At 42.2% G+C, this 24,383-nt stretch overlaps 2 protein-coding genes across 2 annotated transcripts in view; one reads left to right on the top strand and one right to left on the bottom strand.

The window, feature by feature from the left end:
* TMEM163 (transmembrane protein 163) overlaps positions 1-8,313 on the top strand; it is a 90,722-nt gene extending 82,409 nt beyond the window's left edge. The window contains exons 6-8 of the mRNA XM_027893112.1: positions 3,230-3,341; positions 6,064-6,205; positions 7,165-8,313. Coding sequence (XP_027748913.1) covers positions 3,230-3,341; positions 6,064-6,205; positions 7,165-7,225 — 315 coding nt within the window. The 3' untranslated portion in view covers positions 7,226-8,313. The remainder of the gene's footprint in view (positions 1-3,229; positions 3,342-6,063; positions 6,206-7,164) is intronic.
* Positions 8,314-19,679: 11,366 nt separating this feature from the next.
* MGAT5 (alpha-1,6-mannosylglycoprotein 6-beta-N-acetylglucosaminyltransferase) overlaps positions 19,680-24,383 on the bottom strand; it is a 116,283-nt gene continuing 111,579 nt past the window's right edge. Inside the window, exons 16-17 of the mRNA XM_027893110.1 lie at positions 21,893-22,050; positions 19,680-20,485 (exon numbers count right to left, since the gene is read on the bottom strand). Of these exons, the coding sequence (XP_027748911.1) occupies positions 20,287-20,485; positions 21,893-22,050 (357 nt within the window). The 3' untranslated portion in view covers positions 19,680-20,286. The remainder of the gene's footprint in view (positions 20,486-21,892; positions 22,051-24,383) is intronic.

The raw sequence follows: 24,383 nt of genomic DNA, 5'->3' as shown, positions 1-24,383 counted from the left end.
GGCCTCAGGCTCAGCTCCAGCCCAGGTGCTTAGCCCACAGCAGCCCTCCCTCAGGTAATTTGTTGAATCCTGCTGTCCTAAAGCAGTTCCAGCTTCTGATCATTGCATCAGAGGAGCGCCAAGGCAGCGTTTGGAGCTGTTTCTCTGCTGCTCCACTCTCACCTGCTCAGGCAATGCACTGCCAGGCTGTTCACGCTGCTGGCCATCGCACCAGCCCGCCTGGCTTGGGCTGATCTGTCACACCTGCAAAACCTTCTTGTTACTGCCAAGTAGCCTTATTCTTCTTTTTCCAGCTCTTTAGTGCCAGGACACGCAGAAAACACAGAGAAGTAGTGAGGAAAGTGAGTTTAAAAGATTTTTTCCACTTGTGTTTTGTCTTCACGCAGCGTGTGCTCAGTTCTTGCAGGATCTGCCGCCTCCCTGTGGCTCGTGGGAAAAGCTGCACACAACTGGAGATGTGATTTTGGATACTGGTTAGATTTAGGGTTTTAGAGATAGGAAAAAAAAAATCGTTGTCTGCAGATTTGTTTGGCACAATCCTAAAGCATCAAACTGTTGAGGTGTTTGCTTTCAGAGCAAGTTTTTCTAACTTCCCTTTCTGTGTCCACTGTGAGAACAAAGGAGCTTCAATTTGTCAGGTCTTCTGCTTTATCAGAGGTTATTGGATCGGTATTAACAACAAAATGAGCTTGTTTAGTGTGATTCAGGAAAAACTCTAAACTTATGAAGAATTTCTAGATCCTGAATACGTATTTCCTATAAAAAGTCTGTTCAGGAATTCACTTCATGAGTTCATTCAGAAATCACATTTAGGTAATTCTTGAACTCCAGTAGAGTGGCTAGACTCATTTAGATCACAACTGTATAGCACAACAAATGGAAAGACACACTTCCACATACTGTGAATTTAGTGACACATTCAGGAAAAAAAAGAATAACTGAGTTCACTTCAAAAATTTGTGGTACACCACAACAAGAAAAAACCAAACCAGCTCAAAATAATGTGCCATGCAGGAGATGAAACCTGGCATGACAGAATAGGGAATAAGGCATAACTATTTCAAGATTTTGAATTAATAACTGGATTTCTGAACATCTGCATAAATATTTCAAAGTATATCCTGTATTGGGATACATAGATTTTTTTCCAAACCATGTGAATTTGTAATGGTTTGCAAGTGCATACCCAAGAATTTTACAGGTGTAGAAATACTGCATTTTGTCAGCCTAAGGCTGACAGTAACATAACTGCTGATAGCAAAATAATCTACCCTGTCACCTCCACTGGGTCCACAGGGCTCAAGTCTGTGCTAATGACAAAGCTGAGGAGGAAGGCAAAGATGAGGTAGGGATGCCTGGGAGGAATCTTTGAGTCTTTGGAGGGTCTGTGGGGTGATGAAGAGAACAGAACTCTCTGGTAGTTTTTGAGCAGCGAGTTGTTGTCTCAAGTGAGACACGGCAGAAACGCCGTGTTGAGGTGAGGTTAGATTAAAATCTCAAAACCCATCAGAATTTGTCAGGCTATCAAAATTAAGTCTTTGGGCACTGAAAATACACATTGTAAAGAAAGATACAAAAAATTTAGGGGCATGATTTTGACAAGGATCTCAAACTTTGAGTGGTTTTTTTGGCAAAGTTTGTCCAGACTTTTGAATCTTTGCTTTGTTGTCATTTCAGACCTTCTGAAAGCTCCCAACTTTCCTTGCTAGGCTGACAGCAAGCAAATACTCTCAGTCCTTCCTTAATTTTCCCCTAGCACTCTGAAATTGCCTGGGTATTTTCCATTTGTTCCGTTAAAATAATTTTATAAATGCTTTTCATCCTAACTTTACCCAGGGCTTGAGTTTAGTGTTCTCACAGTTCCTATTTCACTCTCTTTCCCTCAATGCATTTTCCTTTAATACTCAGTATTGTACCAGCTCCAGAGAGAATGAGCTCATGATTGAGAGTGAGTGAAGTAGACTTTCAAAATTATATGACATACAAAATTGTATAAAAATATATTGAATGATTTATTTAGGGATGTGAGTACATTATACCAGTAATCTAATTTCCAGTATCTTCCTAAGCAGCTTTCAAAACCATTTCTTTGATCTCTTTGGGTTTTGAATTGCTGCTAAAATAACGAAAATGGATGGAGCTGATGGTGAATCATCACGACAATATTTGCTATCAGCGGGGACTTTTGTCAGAGTGTTTTAATCAGGAACAGGGTCCCAGTGGCACTGGCCCACTTAGACCTGCAGATGCAAAAGAAATATATTCTTGCAGTTTCTTTTATTTGTACTGGTGTTGCAACAGCTTAAATGAAAGCTTCTATTAAGAGTAATAAATGACTGTGTTTCAAAGCTGTGTGGTTTGATGGCAGGCAGGCTGAGAGCTCACCTGGGTTTTCCTGCAGCCTGGGGGCTCTTGTACCTCAGGGGCAACTTTAGGCACCTTTTTGCAGTGTGTCAGCACTCAGGAGAGCTTCTCTCCACCCAACCACACACAAAAGAGTTCTCAGGAGGGGGTAGGTGCCTCCAGACAACCTTGTAGAGAATGTGTGTTAAACAATAATTAGTTATCCTTCTTTGCCCTACATAGACATGCAGGTGTCTCTTAAGGGAGCCTGGGGAGCCCTTGTTGCACATGCAGATTAAGCAATGTGGATAATTATGTGAAATGAAAGTCCATGGAAATGTTGTTTTCTAAGACAGAGCTAAGCCTTACTTTGCACATCAGTATCAAAAGTTTTCTGGATGTAGCTCAGACCAGACTTTAGAAGAAGGAAACCAAACAAAACCAAAGCAAATGCAGAATCAGAAAAAAATATTAAGTGGTTGTTTCTCACACCAAGAATCAACCAAGGCCTGGTAAGTGGGATTCTATTCTCAAGCCTTCCTCCTGCCTGTGGGACCTGCAGTAGGCATTAGATGACTTACAGTCAGTCTGTGTTCAGCCCCTCAGGTATATAACCTCCCTATTCTGAGGAGTTTGGGTCAATTCAAAACTTGCTGGTTGGAACTGTCATTAATTATGGCTGCAAAAGGAATTGCAGTTGGCAGTATAAGCAAAATAAGCACCATCTGTCATGGAAGTCATAACTCAGGAATTTTTTTCTCAGGTTGTATACTTCAGTGGCACAACTAATTGCACAGTAACTAGTTCTATTTATCATTTAATATATATGGAGCATGACCAGAAAACACACTAATGTATGAAATTTTTTTTTTCTTGTCTTTTCCAGGATGATTTTCTGTATAGTGTGTCTGTTTTAAGTGGAATCCTTTGCACTGTCTTGGCAGTAATCAAATTTATGCTGGGAAAGGTCCTTACAAGCAGAGCACTGATAACCGACGGTGAGTGTGACGTTGATCCTGCTGCATTTATAGACCTGTAGCACCTGACTCTTTCTGGTTTTAAAAGTATGATGTTTAAAGGTATGTTTTAAAGCTTGGTCCAGATGTATCTCTTCCTGGCAGGGCTCAAGTTTGTGAATCCTGGGAGAGCCCCAGGGATCTGCCCTGCAAACGAGCGAGGCCACAGTGATGGCAGAGGTTTCACAACACCTTGTGAATCTCTCCCAGTTTGTATCTACCAGCACAGGGCAGTTTGAAATACTCTGTAAACAGACATGGCAGGGTGTTAATGATTCATACATAATTGTACATGAATTACTTTACTCTGCTAAAGATTTCACTTTAAGAAAATTCAATTTTCAGCCTACTCTGGGGATACATACAGTTGCTTAATTTCAAGTATATTAAAAATGCTTTATTTTTTCCTTGGTGATGTGTGATAAAACGTATTATGAGTATTTATATCATCCTACTTATATAAATTCTTCATGAACATTTATATTTTAAATAAAAAAGAACCAAAAAAGGAACCAGAACAGCAGTGTGGGGGTTACAACTGGAGCTGCTGCCTCCCTGCATTTGGGATTCTCTCCCAGCAGACCTGCAGTTCAGAGCTCTTATTCTTTCCCATGGACTCTGCCACCTTAGACATTTTGAAACAAAAATATCTCCAACCAGCAAAAAGGTTTCTGGAAAGGATCCTGGGAACCATGGCCCAGTGAGTCTGATTTCCCTCCCTGGCAGAGTGGAAGTGGGACACGGTGACCGTTCCAGAACTGTGTCTAAGGCAGACAGAGTATTAACCCTCCCTTTAGAAAGGAATGTAGGTTAGTTTTGAAACAAAACAGTTTATTCAGACAAAATATTAGCCGGATATTCCTAAATAACTCCAGCTCTGAATTGTTCTCCTGCATGACACCGAAATGGCTTCCCCCATAATTACATCCTCATGCTAATTATATTGCTTGTGAGCTGGAGATTGCTTATTCTTTGATTAAAAAAATTAGGGGAAAAAGTGTACAATTACCTCAGTCTGGTTTTTATCTCTCTTCTCTCCTTCAGGACTACTTTAGAAAATGTAGGAGGCTGATCTTCCCTTGTGCAGTTCAATATCTTCCTTCACAAGACGTATTTACATATATATTTGATTTATTAACAATCAGGAAGAGACAATGTGATTCAGCAGCTGAGACAGATTTAGCACTCCCTTGCATATCTTTTTTTAGTGTTTTCTGTTTCCTGCTAATTTACCTCCTGTGATCCCTGGCTCTGGACCAACAAACTGTTTTGAGTAACAATTTTTTCTTCCTGAAAAATAGGTTTATTTTCAGAACAGCAAATTCTCTGTCATATATGTCAACCTCTATTAAAAATTTTTTTTCAGGATAATTTTATTTTAGAGCAGGGCTTGACAACAGTACCTCTTTCAAGCCTAGATGTAATGAGGCAAAAGGTTATTTGTACAATTTGTTTATAGCAAAAGATTATGGCCTCTTGGGTAATAAAAACAGCCATTTCCTGCCTTGAATTTTGTAGCATTTCAGAGGGCAACTGCAGTTACATGACAGCTGGGTGATGTCAGCCAGCTTTCCTGTAGGTTTTAGATACCTGTTTCCTACCCAGATTTAGCCACCTGTTTTTTCCTGTGCTGGCCTTGTGCACAGAGCAGTGTCTGCATTGATTCCTCCAGTCATTACATGATTTCCTGCCACGCCAGCAAAGAAAAGTTTGACTGAATGACAGTCAGGAAAAGAGAATAATTTCCTTTGCAAGTAGCTTTTTTATAATTTGGAACCATTAGCCAATAATGGCAAGAAAATGTATTACTCTTTTGCACATCGTGCTGATGGATTCTGACTTAAAACTGGAGCAGGGGAGGTAACACCAGTTTAAATTTCTAATTAATTCATTTATATTTAATATTCTTTATATATATATATTTCACCAACCTGCATTAGCAGTATAAGTTAATAAATAGGCAAGGACTGGAGGTGAGAGGTCTCAAAGGAGACACTCAGGACCAAGTGTCATAGATGTCCTTGTTGGCAGTCATGGGAAATTGGAAAAAAAAAACACAAGGCAAGTGCTGTAAGCAGCAGCTGACTGGAGCTGACTCACCAAGCAGTATAGAACATTTCAAGTTTGATTTTTCACTTGTTAACTAGGTTAAATAGTATATGGCTCTACCAAATAAATGCATTATCAGTGACATTTTTTTTGTAGACAACAGTGATGTCTTCTGGATTACTGAGGGGGAAAAAAATATTAGAAAAAGGGAGTTTGGGGTTGAAAAATAAAAGAACACAAGGAATGACTCATAAAAAGCCCAAATCAATAACCAACCAAGCAGGACTTGAATGAAAAAAGGCATTAATTATTTCAAAAGCTCTGGGAGAATTTATAAAGGACAGTCTTGGAGACAAAGAGAAAGGATTAATAAAAGAAAGCGGAATCTAAAAGGATGTTCATAAAAATTGTAAATAATAGATAAGCTGCTGTCATATGTCTCAAGCATAAATGTAAAATGTTACTAGGATTATCCTGTATGTCTTCAGCAATGTGTTCAGCTCTAAGCTACTGTGCCAAACACACAAATAAATATATGCAATGGGGGTAAAAAGCTTAAAGAGAAGGTCTTTGAAAAGTTACTTGAAAAACCATTTTCCTTTTCATAAGCTCTCTGGGTTCTTCCTTTAATTAATTTTTTTTTTTTCCCTTCCAGGTTTCAACTCTCTTGTAGGTGGAATAATGGGATTTTCCATCCTTCTTAGTGCAGAAGTGTTTAAACACAATTCTTCTGTCTGGTACCTGGATGGCAGTATAGGAGTGTTAATTGGACTTACAATATCTGCCTATGGAATCAAGTGAGTATCTCCTGGGAGCAGGTAGTGCAGTGTGAGCAGCAGATGGGCTGGCTGTGGGAGGTAGCCGTAGCTCTGAAAGGCTTTATATAACTCCAGTGAAATCAGTCCCTGGAATTTATTAGATGAGCTGCCAGTGCTGAAGCAGAGTGTGTGGAAACGGTTATAAAAGAAAGACTCTGTTCTCACATCAGCTGGAAAGCAGCCAGGACTTTAAAGGAAACTGGAATAACTTTAGAAGACTTTTGGATACCTGAATTGGAAAAGCAAGCTTTTAAATATTTGAAATATAACCACAAATCTTGGATAAAATCGGTCCCCACTGCTGTTATGGCACATTTCTAAGCGCTGCTTTTCCAAAGACAGTCTGGATTAAAGGAAAGGTGCCCAAGTTTAAAGAATGATCTTGCTATTGATTTATGTCCTAGCCCCCTACCTTACGCAACTTGCAAACTGAAGGTTGCTGGTTGTGTTGGAAATGTTGTTTCTCTTGAATTTTAAGATGTTTTCTTGATTCATGACACCAGAAACAAAATAAAAAATCAAATGAAGCTCTGCCATGTGCTTCATTGCTGCCACAACTTCTCTTGACTGCGTGGAATCGAACATGAGTTTTGTGCTTTATCCCCTTTTTCTGCCTTTAAGAGAAAGGGGGAGATGGAGCATCTGAGCAGGAAGCAGACCTTGGCCAGGCTGCAGCCAGTTCTCAGCTCTCAGCTGGAAGCTGTGTGGGGTTTTTCAAACTTGGAAAATTAAATTAACATTTTAATGGGGAACACCACTCTTGAATACGTCACTGTAATCACCATTTCCAGTGTAAAACCAACTGTTCCGGAAAACTGTAGAGGCTGTTACTGCATCAGAGCCCCTCTTTATTCCTAAAGTAAATGAATAAGTGAAGAGAATACTCCAGTCCCAGGGCTCTGCTGTGTCTCTGCACCAACACTGTGTCTCCCCTGCAGGCTGCTCATCGACATGGTGCCCCGGGTGAGGCAAACGCGCCACTACGAGATGTTCGAGTGAAGGTGCCGCCCTCTCCTCTGTAAGGACTGTAAAACTACAGCGTCCTGTGTTTTGGCAAGTGGTGCCAATGGTATTTTACTGAATATGCAGTTTGTTTCCCGTGGTCTGTTTTTGTTGAAGTTTGTTTTAATGGGAAATCTCTCTGTAAATCTGGCATATGTGCACACCGCTTGCAAATTCTGCCAAACAGCAGCGTCTTTTTATTTCCAGTATGCTATTGATTCCTGTGACAATAGAAAACATGCAGTTTGCAGTTTGAACCCAGCTGCCATGTTGTATATTCCAGAGTGAAAGTGTTCTTAATGATGTGGTAAGCCTGTGGGTAAAGAAGTGCCAGTTTCAGATTTGGGGTTTGGTTTTATTTTCCCCCATGGCCTGTATTTTCCCAGACACGTGCTGGAACAGGAGTACAATCCTTGCTAACCTCTTCGACTGAGACTATCTCACACAGAGTCTGGACACCAAGAGCTGTGTTGCTTAAAACACTTAAGTAGATATTTCCCCCCCCTCCTCTTGAAATAGACACCCAGAAAGAGCAGGCACAGCCCTTTCTGTGACCAGAGAGAAAACTGTGTTTTAATTCCAAATTAACCGAAACTGTACCTCTTCAATTTAAACTCAATTTTTTTTCCTTAACAAGACACTGTTCATAGCTTTGCATGGACCAAACAAGCACACACAGTATTACTGTACAGACCAAAGCCAAAAAGTCATGCAGGGAAGAGGAGCTGCTCAAGGAATGGGATTTTTCATCTCCTGTTGTACCATATGCAGCTGTACCAGCGTGTGTAACGTTGTGGTTGCTCTGTAGTCCGACGACGGCACAGCAGTGGCTCAATCTTGTGGTGAGATACAGATCTATTTATTAGATTTAGATTGTCCTGTAAAGTGTTGCTCACTTTTCATCACACATCTTATATATTACTTGATAGCAGGTTAAATGATCAAAGAATCTGGATGTATAATCAATAAAAAACTGGTATCTATTTTATACAGTATCTGTAAGTAACATTTGAAAACTATTTCCAGAATGTATCATAGAACAAAGTCTTCCTGTATAGCAGCCTATTAAACTGGATTCTCTGGCTGTAGCCATTTTCTCATTATTCTATATATTCCAGGTTGGTTTTCACACCAGAGAACCAGTATTGTTGCTTCTGTTTATCACAGATGAATAAAAAATAGATAGTCCACTGTAGATTTTGAAATAAGACCACGGTAAGTAGAAATGCCCATTTCTACTACTCAACAATAGACTACAGAAATTGGAGTAGAAGCACAATCAGTGATTGATGTACAGTGGAGACACTGAGTTTTTTCACTGGTGTGATGCTAAAACTGTATTTCCCATTATATGTCATTTAGGCAGATCCCTAAGGATCTCTAAGAAAAGCCAACTCCAAATGATATGTGTAGGAAGAGTATTTAGCAAGGACTCCAGGAGGACTGGAAAGTGTAGGAGTGCCCACTGTCTTCATCACAGATGGACTTTTAAATATCAAATGCCACCCCAAGACCCTTTCTTCCTGCACCAGACCCTAACTTGCTATACTTACGTTAGTTCTGATATTTTCCCATTGTATTTCAGGCCAGTGAGCAGGAGATTGTGTGGTTGTGGCAAGATACTGAGCTCCTGATAAGACCTTTGCCACACCAAAGTTCTGAACCACTGAAAGTATGTAGGACACTCAAACCAACACCCAGGTCAAACACTGAATAATTCTGCTGAAATGCTGAGTGTAAACAGGAGCACAGAGCTCCACAGATGTGCTCGTGCATGAAGGAAAGCTGAACACAGGGTAAATGAAGTTTCACACTTCCTTCTGGAACTCTGGAATGCTCTGAGGATGTTTGTAAGGGCAGACTCCAGCTGTGTAGACTTTGAAAAGGTGTGGTTAAACAAGTTAATCATACTTTTTCTTATCAGATTAATTTAAACCAATTGCAGAAGCTCTTGGGTTGCCACAGCTGCTTCAAAGTATTTCTGATATTAGCAGGTAAATACAAGAAAATAACTGAAATACTTGTGATACTTGAAAAGGGCCAGGAAATAGAGATTCTCAGAAACTAAAGCAAACACATGCTGATAAAGCCAGCTCTCATTGTGGAGACTTTGTATGGAATGTGACAATAGCAGAGAAAATAACTGCTCATCCATCTACTGTGACACTGCTCTAACCAGCCACCCTCAGAGGTACCAGCTTCTGTATGAGTTTCCTTTATTAAATGTCTGTGCCAGTTGATTTTTCCAACCATGAGGTAACAAGTGTGCTTCCAGCTAGGCTAAGTGAAACTGGACTTTTCAAAAGCTGAAACAGCTCAAAAGCACTCGGACTAATTACCTGAAACTTGGCACTGGTCAACATAATAACCTGGCTGGTGATCACAGCAGCTCCTCAGCAGTGCCACGGCCTCTTTGTTGTGCACAGGACACAGGGAAGAAGCCTCAGCATTCACACAAGGATCAGCAGCTGCAAATTGACACTTATTAAAGTCTGGCCAAGCCCAGAATTGCAAATTAATCCCTGAAAGTCACTGTGACACTGAGCAGATGCTTTGAATTTGGCCATGTTGTTCAGCAGAGCTGTCAAAAACTCTGTCAGGATTACACCAGCTGCGATCTGGAATCCCAGGCCATGACCTGCATGCCCCAGGTAGGCACGGGGAAATGATAATGCTCTACTTAGAGCTAAAATCCAGATTTTTCTGCACCCTAATTGTAATTAAAAAAATCACCACACTAACATCTGCTGCTGATTTATGCCTTTTCACTTCCAGCAATAATAGGGAGACCATAAATAAGCATCACCAAACCATTGTGGAAAAACAGAGCCTCAAAAGAAGCTCCTTGCTGAAGATGACAATCCAGGAATGGACCTGAAGCAAAGACCCCAGACAAGAAGCTTCTCAAAAATGGGCAAATACAGCTCTAGGTACACCTGCACCTGGGACTGTACCACAGAGGTGCTCACCATTAATAACACAGTTTGTGTTCCTGCAATCTCAGCTGCCTGGGGAAAAGTGTAGACATTTCTGCCATTCTTTTTTGTAGGTCAGCTCATGGGACACCCGGGTCACTGGACAAGGATTAATAGAATAGTTTGGGTTGTAAGGGACCTTTAAAGCTCATCCATCCCAAGGCCAACCAGTCCATCTCTTAAGCCTCAATAATACATATAAGCAGGAATGTTTGTTCCCAACCTTACAATGCATTTTTCCCGGGCAAAGAGCTAAAGAAGTGCTGAAGTTACTCGACCAGATTTATCCTGGGGGGGTGCACAGGCTCGTGTAGATGACTCACCTGGGGTTTGCACACAGGGAGGTGTTTTGCTGTGCTCGCAGCACCTGCCATTTCTCACCATTCCCGGTCCGTGCTGGGGGGTGCTGTGACAGAGCCCATCGCTGCCCCTCTGGCTGTGCTTGGCCAGGACCAGCACCACAAAAACACATCCCTGTGGCCTGGCACGTGGGGCCAGGTTACACAGCGTGGGAGAGCACAGTTAAAGCGAGTCAGAGACAAGCCAGGGATATTTCCCTCCCCTGTTCCCCCCACGTTTGGGAGCTGCTGTTTTCCCTGCAGCCACAGGATCAGGATTGGAGGCAGCACCGAACGGTTGCTGAATTTCCCCTGCTCAGTGGGACCGGCTGCCCACTGTGGCAAACACGGCTGCTCCAGCAGCCTCCAGCCCACTCACCTCGAGCTGTGGGAGCAGAGGAGGAGGAGCTCAGCATGCAGGTCCCACCAGGACTGACACCAGCACCAACATTCAGCAGCAGGGGGGCTGAAAGGGCATTTTGGTCTAAGCTAGTTTGGCGAGTAATGAGGACACACCCCATTTTGTCAGCTAACACTGCTGTCACCAAACCCAGAACCCTTCTGGACCTGTCAGAGAGGATTATTGCCACCTGTCACCTCACCACAGAGCAAGGAGTGGAATAAAGGCAACACCTATTTTAAATGGCCAATTGATCAGCAACGCCAACCTCCAGTGAAACAAAATCCATGCCTGCAGCACAGCCTTGGGCTGATCCCATAAATTCCAGACTCCTAGGGAAGTGGGGAGGAAATGAAAGCCAAGGGAGGTCTCCAGTGATTTGGCAGCTTCTCTGTCAAGATCTGCTGTGCCCATTACTTACATGGCAAGCACCAGCTGTTACCTGCTGAGCCACCAAAGCTTACACCCCAGTTTGTTTTCTTTAGAGGTTGTTATTACTGCCTCAGCAGTTTTCCCCAGCACTGGTTTGCTTGGAAGTTTCCCTCCTCACAGAGGTGCAGGAGGCAGATGATGCCTTTAGCCAGGCAATGCTTCTCTGAGGCACTGATGGAGCAAAGACCCCTGAGCCAAGGCCCCACAGAGCAGGACACACAGTGAGACTGAACAGCTGGAGTCTGTTTGTTTGGTGCAAACAGTATCCAGATGGGTTTATGGCAACAAAGATCATTACCTGGATTTTAAATAAATGCAACGCCCATGATCAGTGAAATACAGTGTGCAAGTCCTGAGCGTAAACACAAATAGAGAGGAGTGTGAGGCAGCAAAGTGGGTGCTGCAGCTCTCCAGCACTTGCACACTGAGGGGAAGTGTGTTGAGAGCAGCACAGAGTCCCAGCAAAACGTTTCCATCTGTGGACTCTCCACCAGCTGGAGTTTGACTAAACCCAGTCTAAGTGTGTGAGAGTTGAAGTGTTCAGTATTTAAGCTCCCCTCAATGATTTTTCCAGTACAGCTGCATGGCGTATGTATTTTTTATTCCAAATTCCAATTTTCATGGATTTTTTTTTTTTCCGTTATGTGACTGCAACAGAGCCCACATCTGACTCTAGCTGCTCACCATTTTACAGATGTCTCTTTAGAATGTCAAAGCTGAACAATAATTAGGGGAATGAAACAGGAAGGAAAACATTTCCAAAAATAACCAGAACAAGAGACTGAATGAGCAGTGTCCTCCACTAATTCATTTTCATGGTAGGAAACATTTGGGAATTGTGGTATGTTGAATAGCAACACAGGAACAACAACATTTTCTCCTGTTTTCATCCAAGGTGAAGTACGCCAAGAAAATATCCATAAAAAGGGGCGGCTGGTGAAGGATATTCACATACTTCACCTCACTGAAACAGCCATAAAAGGCTCTTGCAGCAGCACCACACAGCAGAAAACCACCATCTGTAGCCACAATGCACTGAACTCCCTTACTATGGCCAGTGAATACACTGGAGAACTGGATATCCAAACCCAAGTCACAAACCCTCTCCCAACCTGCAGGCATTTCAATTTGACATTTTTATTTATGCTATTGCTTACCAGTGTGTGTCATTAATTGGACAGGGACAATACAGAGGATCTCAAGCTGATACTTACTGACTTCTGTACTTCTGATTCTGCATTATTCAGCTATGTGTGGCCACATAAAAAAAAAAACAAAACAAAAAAAACCCTCCAAAACAACAACAACAACAAACAAACAAACAAACAAAAAAACACCACCAAAACCAAAGCATAGAACAAACTTAGAACCTAAGGTAATGCTGGAAAAAAAGTGAGCAGTTGCTTCTCTCCAGTGTATTTTTTCTTTTAAAGTCTATAGCAACTATGCTACAAATGGACATCTAAACAGATGAAGAGCTGGTCTTCATTTGGGGTTTTTTGGTTGGGCACTTGGGTTTTTTACTATTCTTTTTTCTCCTGCACATTCTCCTGCATTCTCCTCACCAGCTGCTGGAACCTCACCTGAGCCCGGGAGTGATGCTGAAGCAACGCAGGTGTGTGGGCCAAAGCTTCAGGCTTCATCCCTTTTTCCAGCAGCAACAGAAATGCCCAGCTGCAGAGTTGGAAGAGAAGCCACACAAATGCCATTTGGGATAAAAGGCAGTTCATGGAGTTCCCATTTAAGCACAAAGCAATCATAAATCCAAATCACACAAGAAAAAAGTTTATTGAAAAATAAATTCTCCCTAGTTTTTTTCTACAACAGTGAAAACAAAGCATTTTTCTATGCCATTAAAGTACAGACATTTACTGTTCTAAAAAAGAAAAAAAAAATTAAAAAAACAAATCCCATCCTATTGAACTCCAGTGACTTGGCAGTATCTGAACCACTGCGTTCTGTTCTGTTTGAATCCAACTGCTTGAACGGAATATAGTGGAACACAACCATTGAAATAAAACAAAGGATCAACCTGTTAGGGGAGAATTCAAACCAAGCACCCCACAGTACCAGCCTGACCCTGAAGTTCTCGTGTGCATTTAAAAACTCTCATTGACTCCAAATTACTGTCTGCAAAAAGCAGTATTTTACTTTCAGTCGTTTCAGTAGGGATTTTTTGTTAATTTACAGTGCTACAGGGCTTATTCAGACACTGACCCCCTTCAGCCATGGAGAGAGAGACTCCTCTGATGCAGATCAGAACCCGAAAACCTGCCCAAAAACTGCCCTCCAGAGGATCTTCCCACAGCAAGCTCAGGGGGATCAACTTTCCCAAGCCCAAATTAGCTTCCTTTATATTTTTCTTTTTCTTAGAATCTTCAGGGTACCTTTCCTCATAAAACTTACTCATTTTTCCTTTGGTAAAAACTGCCATTTCCTCCTCCTCTGCTGCATTCCTCGCAAAAAACCCAAATAAACCCATGACTCCTTAAAAATGGTTTTCACTGTCACTGTACTGAAACAGACCTGTTAATGAACATAACAAATTAGTTCTGGGTATAACCCTATTAAAATTAACTGCCCTCAGACAGCAATTTAACTTGATTTATGGTGTACCTATTTGATACTTCAGACTACTCAGCAGCTGCTGGACTCGGAGCCAGGCTGCGTTGCATGCGCTTTGCTGATAGCCTGGATGGCTCCAGGAAATGCCAGGGCGTTATTTACATGCTCTCCTTAAAGCCAAGGATTCTGGGGGCTCCTGCAGGACCCAGGCACTGATATTTGCAGTGCCAGCTCAGCTCAGACAGGTGTGTTCTCCTGTGCAAGCAGCAGCCGCGCATTTTTGGTGGCTGTGAAATGTGGGGACAGCGGGTCCTCAGCCCTCCAGTCCTGCCAGCCCTTCCACCAGCTGACAAATTCTGGTCCCATGCACAGCTCACCTAAATATACGGCACCTGCACTGATCTTGCCAGCAGAGAGAAGGGTTTCACTCACCTGAATACAAGTAATATTTTTTTAAAGCGGTTTCTGTGTGTTGGAGGTGGAGTTATTACTGATTCTATCGAAACTTTGGGGATCTGGTTTTATATCCCATTTAATAAACAGGTGGCTCGGTGGTGCTGAGAGAGGTCTGCTGAATTAAGACATACCACGGTACGTTCATAATTTACGGATATGCAAAGGATTACTCCTACAAAACTGGGTGAGTCCCAATGTGCAAGGCACATCAGCAACGGCTGCACTTGGTTGCATTCCCCTGGAAGGAAGAACATGAACGATGCTGCACATCTGAGGCACTCTGGGGTTCAGCCTCTGGTATTTTCAACACATTCCTACAGTAAACATTTTACACTTGATACATGGAGTTGCTGTTTACACATTCCATTTAAATATAATATTTGGAAATTACAAACTAATTAAAAAAAAACCCCAACCTATAGAGCTGCTTAAAAAGAAGATGAGATTTAAAGTCACTGCTCATAAAACAGTATGTTTTGATGTTACTTTTACAGCAATATTATTAAAGCAAATCTCAATGAAATTGTATCTGTCCCTGGGCTTTTCAGCCCGAATGAAAACATACATCTGTCAGTGCATTGTTCTCCTGGACTTTACAGTGATCCCTAAAATGATGGGACCAAAGGAGAACCACAAATGGAAAGAGATCCCAAGTCAGAAGCTGAAGGCATAGCAGCTGTAGGGCAAACACCACAAAGAAACAGCCATGCCAAACGTTAGCACCCCTGGAAAAAAGACTGAAATTGGAAACCAGTAACTCCTGGTCTCTTTAAAAATAATCAAACAACAAACAGGCCATTCCTCTGACTCCCAGCTGCAGACTGAATGGTGATTTAACCAAATTTTCAACTGACACTTCACTGATAAACTAAACTGATACTTTAATAATCAGTAACATCAACTTAGCCAGAGCTGATATGCTGTGAAAGCGAGCAAAACTGGCTGCTGATATGTGTGTAATACACTCTGCAAGTGTTTGGCCTTTATCGTGTAAGATACAGTGCTTTATCTTTATTAAAAAGGGAAGGCTGCTTTTTTAATTTTAAGAAATGTTAATGGAGGAGTTGTGCTATCACTGAAGCAGTGGGAGTCACAAAGTTAATTAGACTTGGATGAGATTGTATCCAGCCTGATTCATCCCATTTAATTTATTTTACTAGCAAAATCTGGTCCTGAAATGCACTGTGAGCATACCTGAGAAAGCAATCTGGGTTTTGTTTATGTGAAAAGTGCTACAAAAACTCATAAATCACCTTTGCAATTTAGATGGGCCACTCGTTCCTGAGAGGGGAGGGCATGTCTTCATGCCAAGGACAAACTGGGGATGTTGACTCGGATTTGAGAGGACGGGAGAACAACATGACTAAGTGAGGAGACATCAGCTCACCACCTGACTGGGGCTGATGATATCAACAGAAACCTTCAACAAGTCTGAACCTTGGCAGTCAGCAAGTTGCAAAAGCTGGCACGAGTAGCTGGGAGCAGAGAGGAGCTGGGAAGGCCCAGAGTCCTGGCTCTGGCTACAGCCCCATTCCAACTGAAACCTGATCAGCAGCTATTTTGCAAAATACTGTTGCAGAAAAGTAGTAGCATTAAAAAGAAAAGACATCTGCAATAAGCTGAATAGGCAGAATTCCCTCCCCCCTGAGAGCTGTAAATTCAGGTATGATAAAAGGACTCTGCTCTCTGCTAGCATCAGGAATCAAGCCCTGCACATCCATGCAGAGCCATCTTTATCTGAAAAAACCCACACCTCACAGACTTCAATGTGGATTTTCAATTTTCCTGCTCATCAAATCAGCTCTGGCTGTTTCTGGAGGTTTGCTGTTAGCATCGTCTCCTTGGGGAACGTTAATGGCTTTCCTTTGCTCCCTGGTCACTGAACACACATCCCGTCCCAGCAGGAGCTCTCACGCCAAATCCCAGATACTCATAAATTGCATTCTGCTTGCAGAAGCAACGTTTTGTAAGAATTATTTTAGTATCTTTTATCTTATTAACCCTTAACAGTTTTAGGATGGATGTCTCCACTACTTGAAAATATTCAAAATTCACACCACTAAGCTGCAGATTCATCAGCACTATTTACCTGGAATTAGTGTTCCATTATACTTGTTCAGACAGTGTCCATATTCCAAACACACATCCAAACCCCAAAGAAAGTAAAAAAAAGGCACATAAACATTAAATATTCGTAGAAACATAATCTGATATAAACAAGCAAACACACTGCTGCAACTATAACTTACAAAAAGAAACGTAGAAACTAAGCAAAAAATGCAAAAAGCAACTCTATTTATACATGTGCAAATCAACTTGCATATATGAAATAAATGAGGTTTTTATTGGCATTTTTAAACAGTGTGTATTTACCAACTTTACCTTTCAAAGGCAAGCCTTTTATGTTAATTTTAATAAATATGTAAATGCTTCTCTCAAGTTTTCTAATCCCGTAGGAACAAGATTTTTGAAAAAAAACTAGGTCACATACAAAAATACAAAATTTTAAAACAAAGAATGTCTTGATATGAGAGATATGTTTAAAAGCTTGTAAAATGGTTTTGTATTCAACTTTTGACATTGTTTTGCCCATCAATCACAGATCAATATATTCAAATGCAGTCATGCAAAAACCTGGCTTCTGAGCAAAGGAAGCTGCAAGCTTTACTCTCAGACTGAAAACAGCAGCACAGTCCCATCTCTGATGTCCTTGGTTAAGTGTAAGAATTGGGCTACACCTTTCTTCTTGAATTAGGAAAGAAAACACCTATGGAACCTGGACAGAAGACTGCCCGCCATCCTGAAATGTGGATACATGTTACAGATTTTTGTAAATAATTCAGACTTTTAGACAGTCCCACCTGGATTTGCCTGAGTGCTCATCTGCAGCAGGATTCACTTGTCTGTCACTGCACGAAGGGACACGCTGTGGATGGGAGTGCTGACCGGAGCTGGGGGAGCAAAGCTTGCAACGTTTATGCGCTTACAGTTCTCACGTCATAGTCTCCTCTTACAGACATTTAGACTGAAGCTGTAGGTCTTGATTCTTTTTCCTCTACGATTAATGAGTCTTCTCTATGGGTTTCAGTGGAAATAGGATCAGAGACAAGCGACTCTGAAGCCTCTCTTGTGTCCCTGGCTGAAACGCAAGCGGCATCGGTGCTGCTGTTTCATTTTTGCCAGAAAGCAGTAATTCAGTTCAGCAGACTAGAAACAGTGCTACAGCATGAAAAAACAGAGCTCCGAATAAACTCTCCCTGCTGTGGTAAAGGCAAACTTAGCATTGAGCAAAGCACTAGACCAGAAAATCTTATAATAACAAATACCAAACCCCTCCCGTCTTTTAAAGGTTTCGAGGCAAAATCAAATGCAGGATGTCATGGGGGCCGTACAGCAAGGGGGGAACAAGCAAATATGTATTTACAGCAAAGAATTACACTACAGCAAAACCCACGTTTCGCATTCTTCAGGTGCACACGCACAAATCGTCGTTTCGGACATAATTCTGTGGTATCTCAGTCCAAACCAAATTCCTGCCTGAAGAACCTCAGGTTGAACTGGCAAAGACAAGCCCTGCTGTTGCCTTTACTTTCGGCACCAGCGGGGAGTACGTACACTTTGATGCTCAGGATTTTCTCGTTGCACAGATATGCACAGGTATGCAGGGGGTATTTTGTATAAATACAGAATTCACTGTTGTGCCTGCTCAGACCCATTTCCAATCATCCACCCCTGGCTTTGCCAGGGTAGTAAAACTACTGCAAACTTTTTCAGTCTATATTTGTGCTGACTGAAGCAAATGCTGAGCTATGGCAACAGGAAGGATTTCCATACTGGTTTGCATTTGTTTTCTTTTCATACAAAAAGTTTGCCTCCCATTAAAGAACCCAGCTGTTCTGTTTCTGGAAAATTACTCTAAAATGCAGCAGATTTTCCCGCCATCAAACCCAGATCCTGGTGGCCCTGCTGTTCAACAGCTCCCACAGACCCTTTTTGGATACTCAACAATCTCCCAGAATTAGGCTCCTGTGCAGTCCAGAGGGATGTTATGGAGTGTTACAGGATAACACTGTCAGGAGTGCTGAGGCAGGAAACCAGAGACTTGAAAAGGCTCATTCATTGCTTTTAAATTGAAACTTTAAATGTGTATTGGTCTGGAGGATTTATCCAAGGTGAAATAGCATCTGCCTTGCTTGGTCTTTGGTAGGTCACTAGACCCATCAATATTCCCACACAGATAATGAATGCCACTTAGAAGAACAATCTAAACCAACCAGATATATCCAAGAAAGGAACATGTAAAGTATCTATGCTTTTCATGATTACCTGGTGATGCTGGTTAATCTTTATGAAAAAAATGTTTGTCTTAATTGGAGCTTTTTTCCAGCATAGTGAGAGCATGTCCAAATTGCAAACCTGCAGACACTGCAGATTTGTTTCTCACTAATCTTAGCACATAATTTCCTGACTACAAATGGTGCTGTCAAGCATGTCACCTTCTGCTGAAAATAACAAAAATTACCTCTATAAAAAGAAGGCAGTTAAGAACAGTTAACTCGCTGCTCTAAAAAAATGAAGTTTGATTTGAATTCTGAACTCTGGAATTGTGGGTTTTCTTCCCTAAATTTGTAATTGGTGTGCTTGCTTAAAACAACAACAACAAAAAAACCAACAAAAAAGAAAAAGGAAACAAACAAGCCCCTAAAACTAGAAAATCAATCAAGGAACCCACGAGACTGATCAACGCTTTTCTTCGCTGTACTTTGTTTCCTCTTACTCGTTCTTCAGAAAAAATTTCTCTTTAAAAATCGAGCTAGTTATGAAGACATTTTACATTTCTACCATACAATAATTATAGTTAGCTTAGCTTAACCTTTCTATGTCATTCAGCAACACTTTTAACTACTGGAAGCCGCAGCAAAATGAGGTTCTAACGATAATATTGCTCCAAGGATGCTGAATACTTTTTGCTTCACACAGTATTTCTAGGAGACAGACTACAACAGAAGCATGGGCGAATTCCGAGGATTGCTCTCTAAATGGGACCAGTAAACTGTGATGAGTCCATTCCAAAAATGGCAGTATGTTTTTGCAGCTTTTCCACACTGAAGAATGCCACAGCCCTTGCAGTTGTCCAGTCACCAAGATGTGTCACATGCTGTCAACTGCCTGTGTGCTCATTCGTGACACTCTGTTTAGACTGCTCTGATGCAGCAGCTGTGATGCAGACAATACCTTGTTGTATACAAAGATTCAATTAAAAAAAAAAAAAAACAACCAAAAAACCAAAAAACCCCCCCAAAAAACCCCAGAACTGGGCCCAAATAACCCAATGACAGGGTACAGACCTCTCTTGTGATTCCAAGATTTTGTGAAGTAAACCACTTTGTAGCCATTCAAGCTGAAGCTGTACCCAAACCAGTGCACCTAGAATAAAATGTTAGTCCTCCCTCCCCACAACCCCCTCCCTCAAGCACACTTTTTAAAATTTCCTACTGGAATGAATTACTGGATTACTTTAGCTAATCATGATGGAGGATATCCTAACTCATTAAAAAAATAGAAAACACTTCACCCAAACAACAAAACCAGAAATCTGATGGGTCTGGAAATTTTCTACAAACTATTCTGCGCCATCATCTTCAACTCACTGTCGAACATGAAACTCGTTTCTCTTCGCAAACAGGTGAAGGGAATCTCAAGAGTTACACTGCAAACGTCAGATCAGTCAGCTGTCTATTTTGAATCCCTCCTCTCTCAGAAGACAATTCTGCCCAGCAATGATAGCTCTGCCTGCAGCCACAAAACCTGGACAAAAGTGCAGGAAGTAATAAGTAGCTCCTCTCCAAACTACTTACATTTTGTCCCCAACTCAAAGCAGCCCTGCTGCTGCTATAGGCAGTCTTTGCAAAGAGCAACCTGCCCCTTGATATAGTCTCTGCAGGGGCAGATCCTTCTGTGGGTGGGGTGGGATCCAGCACAGCTGAACAGTAGCAGGTCGCCTTGGAAAACACAGTGCTTCCTCCTTGCATCAAAAGAAGGGACCAGGATATCGTTTGCAGACTCCATGGTGAGACATTCGATGTTATGCCTGAAAAGCAAAGCACGTGATCTAAATTATGCTGGAGTTTACAGGGGTTTGGTACAGTTTTCATCCTTCCTCGCTAAAAAGAAAAGAAAATGCTGTATTATATCCTAGATCAAGCACAGTTACAATTGCAGCTTTCCAGAACATGACTTTCTTTTCTCCTGTGCAGATTCTCTCTGCAGAGGGCAGTGCAGCCTTTTCAGCTTCGCTCTTTCCTAAAGATTAATCAAAGAAGTTAAAAAGGATAAAAATGCTTTTGACTATTTCCCAAAAGTTAATATTTAAATACACCGTGGATTTTTAGTAAGACAAACCCAGAGAATCTAAAATCAGGAGGTAATTCTCTCTAATTTCAGCAGGGTTTTCTCCCGGGGAAGGCACACTGTGCCATGCAGCCCTGAGCAGCTCCAGGGGGGTGAGTTGGACTGTGAGGATGAGGGATGAGGCATTGGGAATGCTGCTGGACTACAGTGGGAGCTGGGCAGAGCAGGGTCTGTCACTCCCAGGAACCTGCCAGCACCAAGCAAGCTGGAAAATGAAATTAAATGCCATTTTCTGACCACAAAGCTTAAGCATGAGGGTAGCAATTCCAGCAGAGCCTTGTTTTTCACTTATTCTGGAAACATTGGTAGCTCTCAGTATTTAACAGATTTTTTTTTTTCCCCACAGAACTATGATTTTGTCTAGACAGCTTAGAAAAGAAGCCTGACCAGGTTTTTATATGAGCTGCTTCTGAACTCCACTGGAAATGATAACTTTTCAAACAAAATACAAATTGAATTTAGCAAAAAGTGGGGATGGAAAACCTGGAAAGCAGATTCCCGAGCAGCCATTCGTGGGAGCCTGGCTTTGAGTGCTTTGTTTTCATTCTGAAAGGAATACAGACATATTCCCAAAGAGACAGCACCTGAAAGCAACATTCATTTCTTTATTGCATAGCTGGTGAACTTTACACATCAGCACTGAGAGCTCTAATGTTCAGGGGTTTCCAATTCTTTACCCTGGACAATGGTGACAAAAGGTTTGCAGGAAGAGTCATTGCTAATTGCCAGTGAATACAGAGTTCAGTGGGGGTGTTAAGTGTGACCAAAGAGGTAGATCAAAAAAAACCCAAAGCAAGACTTTATAAAAGCTATTTTTAAACACACAGGAGACAGAGGGGGAAAGGTAGAGAAGTGAATTTTTGCTTTGGTGCTGTACTCCTCCCTGCAAACACACCCTGCCTGGAACAGTCCCCACTGCCACGCACTGCCAAAAGCACTGCCAGCACCCTCCCAGCTGCTGCAGCCAAACAGCGCTCCTCTCCCCACCTGCCCTTCTCACACATCTCCTGCACCAAACCTCCTTTGTGGCGAAGGCCGGTGCAATAAAAAGAGACCAAACAACGTGCCTGTGCTTCCCAGTACTTACCTAAGCAGAGCTTTGTCCTTGTTAAGATGCTGGAAGAAGGAAGGCTCACAGATGAGCTGGCTTTCCTGACAAACTTGTTTACAGGATTTTCCGGGTTCAGCAATTTTTACTTGAAGGGCACTTAATGGGGGCCACATCACCTGCCCGTGACAGAAATCCTGCAGTGACAGAGTAGGTTTTATTCTGATGTGTTCCATCCCTTGACAGCAATTTTGCCCATTAGAAAAATAAGTGGTTATCACCCAAACAATCATTTTGCAGCTCACTTTAGTTGTTTTAAAATCAATAATTTGAGTATATTTAAAAAAGAATATTTCATCTTTAGCAGGAGGAAATTATCACCTTTGATTGTAACTTGAAATGTAGCATCATTCTTCCCAAAGAATTTTCTTTCCTACCCTTACCTTTTTAAATTTATCATAAGCAACTCTAGCCAGTCCCTTTCCTTCCACACACCCAACCCATTTTGGATTTTTCTCCGAGATTCCTGTTTCACTAACTTGGTGCAGGCAGAACTATTTTCATAACAGCACAAATATCAGGAGATTAATTTCAGAGGCCAGTTAGGAGAGAAATGTCTCAAGTAGCCCAGGGGAATGATCTGGGCACTCAGTGCTATGGACTGAGCTGGACTCATAAAAAAAAGAGATTTCTATAAAGCAATCAGGAGTTAGTTTGTTCTTAATGGTTGAACTGCTGATAATTCCAAGTGCTTTCCCAATGCTGAGAAAACCCTGGCTATAAATAAAATCTGCAGTCAGGTGTCACCACAGCGGGAAGAGGGAGGGAAGAAATGACACCCGAACACACCTGCTCCCAAAAACTATTCCAACACAAGTTCTTATGGTCTTGACATTTAAAATGAGAAAAAGCATTTTAACATTTTAATTACTGGTTTTACATAACATTCCACAGTACCCAGACTGTATTTTAACATTTGGCAGCTCTCATCTAAAGGTGATAAACCAATCACCAAAGGCCTGGTCCATCAAGGTTTGTTTTCTCTGAACAAAACCAAAACCTGTATGAATAAATCCCTCACTGTGATCCAAAGCCCCCAAATGATCTACTAGTTTTCAGTATCGGTTTGATGTTCTTTTATTCCATTTAGATTTTCTCTGCTGAAAGAGGAAGTTTTCACACTTCCAGGTCTAACCATAAATTTAATATTATACAACCGTGAAACAAAGAACATCCTGAGTTGGAAGGGAACCATGAATTTCAAGGTGAGACAGGCCTAGCCCTGCTGTCACAGGAGGTGTCCTTCCTCTGTCATTTCTTGCTCTTGGATAAATGTCCTCACTGCCTTTGCCAGGTTCTGGTGCTCAGCTGATCCTCTGCTGAGCCAAGTCAGGAGAGCCCTGCCAAAACCATTTTCTGCTGGGTTACCAAGTACTCTTCTTGACCACATCTTTCAGAGTCAGCATATGTGTTCCACCAGCCCAGCCTGCCCCATCCAACAGCTCCCAGATTTGGAGTAGGTAATCCCTGGGCTGCAGTTGCCTGGCTGCTCCTTTGATGGCAGTGCCAAAATTTAAGCAGTCCCACCCTTTGGTTCCCACCCTGGGCTGCTGCTTTCCAGAGCAGACACAGCTGTCTGTGCAACCACAGAGCAAACGGGATGGGTTTAGCAGATGGCCTGGATGCACCTCCCAGCCACGCTGGGCTGCTGGCAGGGGCAGTGGAGTAGCCTGGAGTGAAAGCTGCTTTAATCCAGCTGAAGGTGGCACTGCTAAATGTGAAACCACAGCTCACAACAGCTCTCCTACCTCACACCACAAAGACCTTTAGCCCAGCTGTTGGATCTGAAAGTTCAGGGCGTTCACTAAACCTTTCTTGTGAACACTGTCCTCCCTCCTGACCCCGAGCTAAGGCCCCAGAAGGGGAACTCCAAACACCCCCTTTAAATCCTCCAGTTTCAGTGTCCCACAGAGTGACCAGTGGGTGAGTGTATCTGGCCCCATCCTCTTCACACTCAGACATCCCCTGAAGACCACAGGGGGTCAATGCACTCCCCACAGCCTCTGAACCAGACCAGCTCCAGGCATCTTTGTTCCTGTTTCAAGCTCGTGCTGCTTCCTCTGTTCTGCCTGCCTCCCACCACAAACTCCTCAAAAGAAGGTCTCAGCTTTTATTTTTGCTTCATCTGACACATTAATCAGATGCAGTGCTAAGGACATGCAGCTGATCATGATGCTTGAGCATCTTGGGGGCTGTAAAACACCACTGACTTTTGACAATTAGTCAAAGCAATGCTCAAAATTGCAATGCCCTACTGATTTCTGAGAAGCACAAAGCAGGGCTTAGCCCTCGGGGGAGGACCAGAGGCGAGAGATAGGTTTCCCCCACAGGTGCTATCTCTAGCCTCTCTCTTTTTCTCCCTTACACTGAGCTCCATTTCTTCTTGTATTGACAAAAACTCTCCATTATAGCTAACTTGGGTAGAAGAACCAAAAGCAGCAGAGATACCTTTAAAGGTTATGTCATCAAT

Source organism: Empidonax traillii, unplaced genomic scaffold, assembly GCF_003031625.1.
Source record: "Empidonax traillii isolate 1590-97213 ecotype Southwest subspecies unplaced genomic scaffold, ASM303162v1 scaffold381:size621868, whole genome shotgun sequence".
Taxonomy (NCBI): Eukaryota; Metazoa; Chordata; class Aves; order Passeriformes; family Tyrannidae; genus Empidonax; species Empidonax traillii.
Note: the sequence above shows the minus strand (reverse complement) of the source record. Positions and strands in the feature narration are given on the sequence as shown.